General features: G+C 42.1%; 1 protein-coding gene and 1 non-coding gene across 2 annotated transcripts in view; one reads left to right on the top strand and one right to left on the bottom strand.

Moving 5' to 3' along the window:
* LOC122266715 (ammonium transporter Rh type A) overlaps positions 1-9,173 on the top strand; it is a 20,355-nt gene extending 11,182 nt beyond the window's left edge. The window contains 8 exon segments of the mRNA XM_086543576.1: positions 1,591-1,774; positions 2,211-2,361; positions 3,000-3,141; positions 3,694-3,857; positions 4,159-4,296; positions 4,610-4,740; positions 7,644-7,810; positions 7,813-9,173. Coding sequence (XP_086399702.1) covers positions 1,591-1,774; positions 2,211-2,361; positions 3,000-3,141; positions 3,694-3,857; positions 4,159-4,296; positions 4,610-4,740; positions 7,644-7,810; positions 7,813-7,979 — 1,244 coding nt within the window. The 3' untranslated portion in view covers positions 7,980-9,173.
* TRNAV-CAC (transfer RNA valine (anticodon CAC)) lies at positions 1,156-1,228 on the bottom strand. The gene has a single exon. It is a non-coding gene; the product is annotated as a tRNA-Val (tRNA).
* Positions 9,174-12,500: the final 3,327 nt, after the last annotated feature.

The following is a 12,500-nucleotide window of genomic DNA, read 5'->3' as shown; positions in this document are numbered from 1 at the left end:
TGTCTTCCTGTTTTTTTTGTTTTTTTTTCTTTTCTATCTTTTTTTCCGTGTATACATTTGATCATTGAAAATAATCAGAGATACGTTGATATGGCAGTGAGACATGTCAGAGATTGCTGAAAATATGAACCATAGATTTTACTGGCATGACCCTCGGATCGAGTGAAATCAATGCCAAGAAATTATTCATTATGCTTATACTGCTCTGTCGTTTGCGATTTTTTTTTAATGCCTCTGGTTTGCTTTTTTTCATTTCTCTTTGATGCACTACACCACCAGAAACCTGAAGCAGATACATGTTAAAGCCCAATATATTAGTAATTACCAAATTCCCTACGATAGCAATAGCTTGCATAAGTGCGGGATGAGTATATATTTTTTTCTTTTTCATTATTCCTATCTTCTTTTCTCGACCTACTTCGCCTTCTTCCTCATTCTCGTTCGTTTTTTTAATCTTTTCTTTTCGTCATTCTTCCACACGCATCGAGTGCTCTTCATCAGACTCCTTCACTCTATTTGTTTTTTCTTACTTTCTTATCTTTCTTTTTCTCTTCTGCTTCGTATTTTTTCGTTCTCCTTCATTTTCTTTTCCTTTCTGTTCTCCTGTGCCTCGCGTTATCTTCATTTTCGTTCATTCCTTCTTTTTCGTTTCCTCTTTCGTTATCTTCCTTTTTTTATCTCCTTCTCTTCCTTTTCATTTCTCTTATATTCACGTTTTTGTTATCAGTCTAAGGGGAAAATATTTTGTATGTATTTTTGTTTTTATTTAATTATTGATAGATATTGATAGAGTTTTGCCAGGTTTGTTCGGATAGGTCTTCTTCATTATTCACATTGTTTTTTTTTATATAAGCTTAAAATTCTCGGCTATTCGTTATTGAACTATTCGTAAATCGGTCCAGGGATTATTATAAATACATCTGCTATGTAATTCTTTAATAAAATAAGAATCTGTCAAAACAAAACGCAGCTCTTTGTAAAACACAATGAAGCCAAGGTAAATTGCTGTTCATTTCTTAGACAGATGGCAGACTATACTTTAAAACAGATAGATCATTCTAAAGAAATTGCAGTTCATTTGTAAAATAGATAGTTCGGTCAAACTAAATTGCAGTTTATTTGTAAGACAGTTCAAATATGAAAAGAGTTAGAAAATGTTTCCGCCCGGGATCGAACCGGGGACCTTGCGCGTGTGAAGCGCACGTGATAACCACTACACTACGGAAACAGCTGATAAATGAGACTCCCCCACGTCTTAATATTCTAATTATACCTGTTGTTCTTGAGATTTTTATTTTATTTATGATGTCTTTTTGTTGTTCCTAATAGTTATAGAATCATGGATGACTATTTTTTAGTACAATGCTTATTTAATACCTCTGTTTAAAGCGTTCGGCGGAGGTCGGTTGGACACGTTTCTCGTGAGCGCACAACTGGACACTAATTAAAGAACAAAAACACATTTTGAGTTGGTTCGTGAAGAAAAAAACTAAACACTGAAATAAATACTAACACCCTGAAGACACGAGACATCACGATCTATACATTTTAGATACTTATTAATCAATCGCCATTCTTCTAACCTTCCAGTGTTTCAAGACGTTCACGTTATGATCTTCATCGGCTTCGGCTTCCTAATGACCTTCCTGAAGAGATATGGTTTCTCCTCCGTGGGCGTCAACTTTCTCGTGGCCGCGACGTGCTTGCAATGGGCGCTCCTCGTCAACGGCTTCTTCCATTTGCACTACAACACGATCATCATTGATCTTAATGCGTAAGTGGTGACTGGTTAGCTGGGACCGAACGCTTGGTCGCTTGGAGAAGGAGAAATACGGGGAATATGGCGGCTGGGGATGTCGGTGTTCAGTGAGAGTGAAAAAGATAGGGGTATATATACTGGGAATACATATGTGTTTATGCATATACATATATGGACATAATTTCATACATACATATATATATATATATATATATGCATATATATATATATATATATATATATATATATATATATATATACATATATATACACACAACACACACACAACACACACATATACCCACGTATATATATATATATATATATATATATATATATATATATATATATATACACACCCACACACACATATACATGTGTGTGTGTGTGTGTGCAATACATACATGTACGTATTATCATCATATTAATAACATCATTAATCCCTGAACAGCCTTTTAGCAGCTGATTTCACGGCTGCCGCGGTGCTGATCAGCTTCGGCGCTGTGCTGGGCAAAACGACGCCAACACAGCTGATCATGATGGCGATGATTGAGATCCCGGTCTTCGTCATCAACGAGGTCATCGGCAGGCAGTACCTCGGGGTGCGTGGCTCTTAGTCTGTGCTGTATTTTATGACTCTTCCTACTCTCTCTCTCTCTCTCTCTATCTATGTATTTCTCTCTATCTATCTCTATTTATCTCTCTCTATCTATCTCTGCTGTGTTTTGCGACTGATAGACATAAAACCCTCTCTTCCCACTCTCTCTCTCTCTCTCTATCTATCTATTTATATATCCATCTGTCTATCTCTATTTATCTCTCTCTATCTCTATCTATCTGTCTGTGTATCTATCTATCTATCTCTCCCAATCTCTCTCTCTATCTCTCTCTGTCTATGTCTCATTATCTCTCCCCTCTCTCTCTCTCTCTCTCTCTCCCCCCTCCCTCTCTCTCTCTCTCTCTCTCTCTCTCTCTCTCTCTCTCTCTCTCTCTCTCTCTCTCTCTCTCTCTCTCTCTCTCTCTCTCTCTCTCTCTCTCTCTCTCTCTCTCTCTCTCTCTCTCTCTCTCTCTCTCTCTCATTCTTACTCTCATTCTCCCTCTCCCTCCGATATATCTAAGGAAAGAATTGATTATTAACATCACAAAAAAAAAACGTGCTGACAAAAAAAATAAATAAATAAAAAAAATAAAACAATCCCACACGTCAATCAAAAATATCATCATAATAATATCTTCCCAGGCGATTGACATGGGCGACTCGATGTTCGTCCACGCATTCGGCGCTTACTTCGGGCTTGCGGTGAGCTTCGCCCTCTACCGCGACGACCACAGCACCGAGAAGGAAGGCTCGTCGTATAGGTCGGATCTCTTTGCCATGATTGGTGAGTGGGTTGCGTCTCTCTCTCTCAATCTTTCTCTCTCTCTTTTTTTCGATCTAGCTCTCGCTCTTTCTCTCTTTCTCGCTCTTTCTCTGCCTTTCTCTCTCTCTCTCTCTCCCTTTTTCACACACACACACGCATACGCATACACGCACATACACACACACACACATACACATACATACACACACACACACACACACACACACACACACACACACACACACACACACACACACACACACACACACACACACACACACACACACACACACACACACACACATACACACACACACACACACACACACACACACACACACACACACACACACACACACACACACACACACACACACATATATATATAGATAGATAGATAGATTAGTAGATAGATAAATCGATAGATAGACAGATAGATAGATACATAGATAGATAGATAGATTGATTGATATACGTCTCCCTTCCTCCCTCCCTCCTAATCTCTCTCCCCCATTGCACCATTTCCCCTCCTCGTTTCCATTGTTTCCCCTCACCCTCGCACTGTGTTTGCAGGCACGGTGTTCCTGTGGCTGTACTGGCCCTCGTTCAACAGCGGGGCGGCACCGGGAGACGACCAGCACCGCGCAGTCATTAACACCTACATTGCCCTCTGCTCGTGTACGCTGATGACCTTCGCTCTCTCGTCACTTGTTGACAAAAATAAGAGGTTTAACATGGTGAGGGAGTTGGTGTTATTATTAGGAGATGTTTAGGTTTTTTGTTTTTGTTTTTGTTTTTTTCGTGGGTTTTTTGTTCCGTGATTAAGGATTTGCAACATTTTTTTTTTCTGTTTGAAGATTAAACGCCTGTTTTCTAATGGTGATGGTTAGCTGTGTTTTTTTTATACTAATTAAGATTTAAGTTTCACGTACAAGATACATATCTCTTTTTCCTCTCTGCATATTCATTATACCTACAAAGATATTTAACATTTGTTCAACTATAGCTAGTTAATATCCATACGTTTCTGTTATTCAGGTGCACATTCAGAACAGCACTCTAGCCGGAGGAGTGGCCGTTGGAACAGCCGCCGATCTTATGATTCAGCCTTGGGGCGCCATGCTCATTGGAATGCTCGCGGCCACCATTTCGGTCCTTGGCTACGCTTATATCACGGTAAGTATTTGAAGGCGTCGGATGGTTGGTTCTCTGGTCAGCAGGGATATGCGAGAAGTTGCAGAAGGACTGTGATCAGATCTTATGGTTCGGTAACCCATAACGCAAAGTCCAGTTAATGAGATACCAGGGATGGTCTAGGTTAGCAGTCCGATTCGGCGGGTCGAGATTCAAGGATTTTTTAAAACAATAATGCGAACTGTGACTCTTAAAATAACACAAGATATCACCCAGCTCTTCATCATAACTACAGAAAGCTATCCAGGAGACTAATACCTAGTCCTCCCCTCTCCCCTCCCCCCCCCCCCCGCAGCCGTTCTTGGCATCGCGTCTCCGGATCCACGATACCTGCGGCGTCCACAACCTCCACGGGATGCCTGCGCTCTTGGCCGGGATCGTCGGGTGCGTCGCCGCTGCCTTCGCCTCAGAGGACACTTATGGGCCTAGGTGAGGCATGAAGGACTTTTGGGGGAGAGGGGGTTAGGGGGCAGGGGTATCTGTGAGGGGGTGATTTTGCAACCAAACTCTCTCTTCTCACACTATTTGCAACCAAACTCTCTCTTCTCACACTATTTGCAACCAAACTCTCTCTTCTCACACTATTTGCAACCAAACTCTCTCTTCTCACACTATTTGCAACCAAACTCTCTCTTCTCACACTATTTGCAACCAAACTCTCTCTTCTCACACTATTTGCAACCAAACTCTCTCTTCTCACACTATTTGCAACCAAACTCTCTCTTCTCACACTATTTGCAACCAAACTCTCTCTTCTCACACTATTTGCAACCAAACTCTCTCTTCTCACACTATTTGCAACCAAACTCTCTCTTCTCACACTATTTGCAACCAAACTCTCTCTTCTCACACTATTTGCAACCAAACTCTCTCTTCTCACACTATTTGCAACCAAACTCTCTCTTCTCACACTATTTGCAACCAAACTCTCTCTTCTCACACTATTTGCAACCAAACTCTCTCTTCTCACACTATTTGCAACCAAACTCTCTCTTCTCACACTATTTGCAACCAAACTCTCTCTTCTCACACTATTTGCAACCAAACTCTCTCTTCTCACACTATTTGCAACCAAACTCTCTCTTCTCACACTATTTGCAACCAAACTCTCTCTTCTCACACTATTTGCAACCAAACTCTCTCTTCTCACACTATTTGCAACCAAACTCTCTCTTCTCACACTATTTGCAACCAAACTCTCTCTTCTCACACTATTTGCAACCAAACTCTCTCTTCTCACACTATTTGCAACCAAACTCTCTCTTCTCACACTATTTGCAACCAAACTCTCTCTTCTCACACTATTTGCAACCAAACTCTCTCTTCTCACACTATTTGCAACCAAACTCTCTCTTCTCACACTATTTGCAACCAAACTCTCTCTTCTCACACTATTTGCAACCAAACTCTCTCTTCTCACACTATTTGCAACCAAACTCTCTCTTCTCACACTATTTGCAACCAAACTCTCTCTTCTCACACTATTTGCAACCAAACTCTCTCTTCTCACACTATTTGCAACCAAACTCTCTCTTCTCACACTATTTGCAACCAAACTCTCTCTTCTCACACTATTTGCAACCAAACTCTCTCTTCTCACACTATTTGCAACCAAACTCTCTCAGTTTCTCACTCCTACTTGCAAACCAAACTCTCTCATCTCCACACTAGTTGTGCACCCAAATCCCTCTTCTCATACTATTAATGGAAATACACCAAACTCTCTCTTTTTTCTCTCACACTATTTGCAACCAAACTCTCTCTTCTCACCACTATTTACACCTCATCAAACCAAACTCTCTCTTCTCACACTATTTGCAACCAAACTCTCTCTTCTCACACTATTTGCAACCAAACTCTCTCTTCTCACACTATTTGCAACCAAACTCTCTCTTCTCACACTATTTGCAACCAAACTCTCTCTTCTCACACTATTTGCAACCAAACTCTCTCTTCTCACACTATTTGCAACCAAACTCTCTCTTCTCACACTATTTGCAACCAAACTCTCTCTTCTCACACTATTTGCAACCAAACTCTCTCTTCTCACACTATTTGCAACCAAACTCTCTCTTCTCACACTATTTTCACCCAAACTCTCTCTTCTCACACTATTTGCAACCAAACTCTCTCTTCTCACACTATTTGCAACCAAACTCTCTCTTCTCACACTATTTGCAACCAAACTCTCTCTTCTCACACTATTTGCAACCAAACTCTCTCTTCTCACACTATTTGCAACCAAACTCTCTCTTCTCACACTATTTGCAACCAAACTCTCTCTTCTCACACTATTTGCAACCAAACTCTCTCTTCTCACACTATTTGCAACCAACCTCTCTCTTCTCACACTATTTGCAACCAAACTCTCTCTTCTCACACTATTTGCAACCAAACTCTCTCTTCTCACACTATTTGCAACCAAACTCTCTCTTCTCACACTATTTGCAACCAAACTCTCTCTTCTCACACTATTTGCAACCAAACTCTCTCTTCTCACACTATTTGCAACCAAACTCTCTCTTCTCACACTATTTGCAACCAAACTCTCTCTTCTCACACTATTTGCAACCAAACTCTCTCTTCTCACACTATTTGCAACCAAACTCTCTCTTCTCACACTATTTGCAACCAAACTCTCTCTTCTCACACTATTTGCAACCAAACTCTCTCTTCTCACACTATTTGCAACCAAACTCTCTCTTCTCACACTATTTGCAACCAAACTCTCTCTTCTCACACTATTTGCAACCAAACTCTCTCTTCTCACACTATTTGCAACCAAACTCTCTCTTCTCACACTATTTGCAACCAAACTCTCTCTTCTCACACTATTTGCAACCAAACTCTCTCTTCTCACACTATTTGCAACCAAACTCTCTCTTCTCACACTATTTGCAACCAAACTCTCTCTTCTCACACTATTTGCAACCAAACTCTCTCTTCTCACACTATTTGCAACCAAACTCTCTCTTCTCACACTATTTGCAACCAAACTCTCTCTTCTCACACTATTTGCAACCAAACTCTCTCTTCTCACACTATTTGCAACCAAACTCTCTCTTCTCACACTATTTGCAACCAAACTCTCTCTTCTCACACTATTTGCAACCAAACGCTCTCTTCTCACACTATTTGCAACCAAACTCTCTCTTCTCACACTATTTGCAACCAAACTCTCTCTTCTCACACTATTTGCAACCAAACTCTCTCTTCTCACACTATTTGCAACCAAACTCTCTCTTCTCACACTATTTGCAACCAAACTCTCTCTTCTCACACTATTTACAACCAAACTTTCTCTTTCTCACACTATTTGCAACCAAACTCTCTCTTCTCACACTATTTGCAACCAAACTCTCTCTTCTCACACTATTTACAACCAAACTCTCTCTTCCCTCACTATTTGCAACCAAACTTTCTCTTTCTCACACTATTTGCAACCAAACTCTCTCTTCCCTCTTTCCCAATATTACTTTTGCACTGACTGTCATCCCAATTCCCCAGGCTTCCTTCTCCGACTCGAAATCTGGGGAAGACTTCGTACCGATGACCTTTACGAAGACGAGAAATACTGGATAATTGAAGAGGAGGAAGAAGAACACCAGATGAGCAGCGTTCACATCCCCATGACGTCACCAGCTGATAACGGAACATCCAAGTAGAGAGGAAATGAGACAAATGAAGTCAGATGTGCGTCGTGGAAGATTTTTTTTTTTTTTTTTTTTTTTTTTTTTTATTGTGTGTGTATGTTTTGTCGGGATGTGTGTGTGTGTGATTTGTTTGTGTGTGTGTGTGTGTGTGATTTGTGTGTGTGTGTGTGTGTGTGTGATTTGTTTGTGTGTGTGTGTGTGTGTGTGTGTGTTTGTGAAAGAGAATGTTAAATTTGGATTTTTTACTAATGATTTGGCTCGGATGTGTTTGTTCTTTGAATGCTTAGTTGACTGTAAAGTTGAAGCTAACAAGACTAGGATATCATTGTAGGAGTTAGTATATAGAGTGAATTAATTGACCATTCCATCGCTTTTCCGTGAAAGATGATGATGATGATATAAGTGATGACTTTTATAATCTGATGATTTAGGAAAGAAATTTTTGTTATATACTTCCTTTATTTCTCAGAAATGACTCAACAGTTGTTCAGACTACCCAGATATGTTAATGTAAATGACTGTAGATAAACTTACATATATGTGTGAAAATAATGTATTTTAAGTGTAAGGCATCTTTACACAAAGCTAAAATCATTAATCAACATGAAAATTCAGAGGGGTTGTAACGCAATTAGCTGAAATAATCATAAATCTATGCAAAATGTTTCTTGTGAAAACCATAGATAACTTTACTTATAAGGATTTTGACTTTAAGTTTAATGTAATGCCTTTAGGGTAACGTGCCAGTATACTCTTTATAAATTCAGGAGTGGTTGGGCGTGTAGATGTTTGTTATTGTTTGTTATTGTCACTTTTAAAATGATATTTTGAGTGATGGGGTGAATGGTATGTGCATGGGAGGATTGAATATATGCTTATTATTATGTTGCTGTGTGATTAATCTCAAATGTAAGATGTAAAAGACGACATTTAATTTTAGATGAACGCTAAGCTTTAAGCTTAACTTTTAACCTGTGCCAATTATCCTTCTAGGAAATGAGCGGGGTATTAATACCAGCTAAGAATTACGGTTCTTATTTGACCGATTTTCTTGTATTGTGATTCTTGTCCCTAATAATTATTTTACGAATTATGTACTGTTCTCATTGTGTGAGAAAAGAAAAACTTTGGAAAAGGACCAAAACGAAAAATATATATACTTCCCTCCGCTGATTTAAAGCGTAAAACAGTTTCTCATAAATTCATGGTTACTTATAGTGTCCAGATTTCAACATACCTCTCTATAGTTTGTTTGTTTTTTCTTTATGAATTTATATTTTCTTCCGAACATTCTAAGGAAATCACCAAAGGAAATGTAACTGCAGGAATACATCCCCATGTTTGTTTTGGAATAACATTTACACATGTATTAGTCAGTATCTGTATTTACGTGTATCTTTCTAAATCCAATTCAATAAAGGTATAAAAAAAAAATGTTTTTTTATTAACTTTATCATGTTATTATTTACATAAAAGCACCTGATACAGATTGAAATTTCTCTTCATATTTTCTCATATTTTTTCTTCAACGAAAAAGTTTTCTTATTATCGTTATTGATATGCGATTTAATCCCAAAATCAAAATGGAAAAGAATCAGTCATTCTGATTATACGATCAACAACAAGGATTTCTCAATAAGGGAATTAGAACGGCTAATGGCAAGAGGTTTAGAAATTACATAAATACTACTATGTTGAGACAATGACTGAACATATTTAAAGGAAAATAAAAGTAAATGTATTACCCCCACTATGTTCTTTTAGGTATATCTTATGTCTCGAGTTTTTGTTCTGTTCCACGAGGATTGATTTCGTCTCTCATATGGCACTGCACCTTTTTGATGAACACAAATTTCCGTAACGGTTTATGGCAAGTTTCTCATTCTTGTGGATAGACAAAAAGGCTCTATATATTTACTAAAGGTTTTGATCACAAAATTTGGGTCACAGTTTCCTTAAACCTACATGACAGATAACTTTTGTATGAATTTCTTGGTAAAGACGCATTTGCAATTTGTTTTATTAAAGTCATACAACTAAGCCGCATCGAATAAGTTTAAAATTTTATAATTCTAAAAGCTTCGGTTCGGTGTGTTTTAAATGTTTATTTATTTTTTCACGAGATGAAACTCACTGTATTGTTTCCGCCGGCTACTATCATCATAATTACTTAATTAAGGGAAGGGCAATTGAATTAAACCATATCTCAAGACAGTGTTGAATTTGAAAGATGGCGATCAGCATATAAACAGTTATTTTTTTCCAATAGTGAAAGAATACTTCCATGATAAAATAGGTTTGATGAATGGTACAACATTAAACCTACCATTCGTACCATAAGGCAACATCCAGCGTACCAATTAGACTAAAGATGAGTACCACACAAATTAACACTTTTCGAATTTTAGGGAATTCCAGCACTATAAAAAAAGGACCCCAAGGCAGGAAATTTGTATTCAATTTATGTTTTATTTTCATTAAGTCCAAAAAATCAACCTTAGGCTATATGTGTCCCATGACTTCATTTGGCTTCGAAAAGACATCACTGACAAGGGGCACCGCTGGAAGACCGAACGGGCACCGCTGGAAGAGCTAAGGGGCACCGCTGGAAGAGCTAAAGGGCACCGCTGGAAGAGCTAAGGGGCACCGCTGGAAGAGTTAAAGGGCACCGCTGGAAGAGCTAAGGGGCACCGCTGGAAGAGCTAAAGGGCACCGCTGGAAGAGCTAAGGGGCACCGCTGGAAGAGCTAAAGGGCACCGCTGGAAGAGCTAAGGGGCACCGCTGGAAGAGTTAAAGGGCACCGCTGGAAGAGCTAAGGGGCACCGCTGGAAGAGCTAAAGGGCACCGCTGGAAGAGCTAAGGGGCACCGCTGGAAGAGCTAAAGGGCACCGCTGGAAGAGCTAAAGGGCACCGCTGGAAGAGTTAAAGGGCACCGCTGGAAGAGCTAAGGGGCACCGCTGGAAGAGCTAAAGGGCACCGCTGGAAGAGCTAAGGGGCACCGCTGGAAGAGCTAAGGGGCACCGCTGGAAGAGCTAAGGGGCACCGCTGGAAGAGCTAAGGGGCACCGCTGGAAGAGCTAAGGGGCACCGCTGGAAGAGCTAAGGGGCACCGCTGGAAGAGCTAAGGGGCACCGCTGGAAGAGCTAAGGGGCACCGCTGGAAGAGCTAAGGGGCACCGCTGGAAGAGCTAAGGGGCACCGCTGGAAGAGCTAAGGGGCACCGCTGGAAGAGCTAAGGGGCACCGCTGGAAGAGCTAAGGGGCACCGCTGGAAGAGCTAAGGGGCACCGCTGGAAGAGCTAAGGGGCACCGCTGGAAGAGCTAAGGGGCACCGCTGGAAGACCGAAGGGGCACCGCTGGAAGAGCTAAGGGGCACCGCTGGAAGAGCTAAGGGGCACCGCTGGAAGAGCTAAGGGGCACCGCTGGAAGAGCTAAGGGGCACCGCTGGAAGAGCTAAGGGGCACCGCTGGAAGAGCTAAGGGGCACCGATGGAAGAGCTAAGGGGCACCGCTAGAAGAGCTAAGGGGCACCGCTAGAAGAGCTAAGGGGCACCGCTGGAAGAGCTAAGGGGCACCGCTGGAAGAGCTAAGGGGCACCGCTGGAAGAGCTAAGGGGCACCGCTGGAAGAGCTAAGGGGCACCGCTGGAAGAGCTAAGGGGCACCGCTGGAAGAGCTAAGGGGCACCGCTAGAAGAGCTAAGGGGCACCACTAGAAGAGCTAAGGGGCACCGCTAGAAGAGCTAAGGGGCACCGCTAGAAGAGCTAAGGGGCACTGCTAGAAGAGCTAAGGGGCACCGCTAGAAGAGCTAAGGGGCACCGCTAGAAGAGCTAAGGGGCACCGCTAGAAGAGCTAAGGGGCACCGCTAGAAGAGCTAAGGGGCACCGCTAGAAGAGCTAAGGGGCACCGCTAGAAGAGCTAAGGGGCACTGCTGGAAGAGCTAAGGGGCACCGCTAGAAGAGCTAAGGGGCACCGCTAGAAGAGCTAAGGGGCACCGCTAGAAGAGCTAAGGGGCACCGCTAGAAGAGCTAAGGGGCACTGCTAGAAGAGCTAAGGGGCACCGCTGGAAGAGCTAAGGGGCACCATTGAATGAGCTAAGGGGCACCGCTGGAAGAGCTAAGGGGCACCGCTGGAAGAGCTAAGGGGCACCGCTGGAAGAGCTAAGGGGCACCGCAGGAAGAGCTAAGGGGCACCGCAGGAAGAGCTAAGGGGCACCGCTAGAAGAGCTAAGGGGCACCGCTGGAAGAGCTAAGGGGCACCGCTGGAAGAGCTAAGGGGAACCGATGGAAGAGCTAAGGGGAACCGATGGAAGAGCTAAGGGGCACCGCAGGAAGAGCTAAGGGGCACCGCTGGAAGAGCTAAGGGGCACCGCAGGAAGAGCTAAGGGGCACCGCTGGAAGAGCTAAGGGGCACCGCTGGAAGAGCTAAGGGGCACCGCAGGAAGAGCTAAGGGGCACCGCAGGAAGAGCTAAGGGGCACCGCTAGAAGAGCTAAGGGGCACCGCTGGAAGAGCTAAGGGGCACCGCTGGAAGAGCTAAG

This window comes from Penaeus japonicus, unplaced genomic scaffold (assembly GCF_977035675.1).
Source record: "Penaeus japonicus unplaced genomic scaffold, GWHDUDI00000001_assembly GWHDUDI00000013, whole genome shotgun sequence".
In the NCBI taxonomy this organism is placed as follows: Eukaryota; Metazoa; Arthropoda; class Malacostraca; order Decapoda; family Penaeidae; genus Penaeus; species Penaeus japonicus.
The sequence above is the reverse complement of the archived record's forward strand: the minus strand, read 5'-3'. Positions and strand labels throughout refer to the sequence as shown.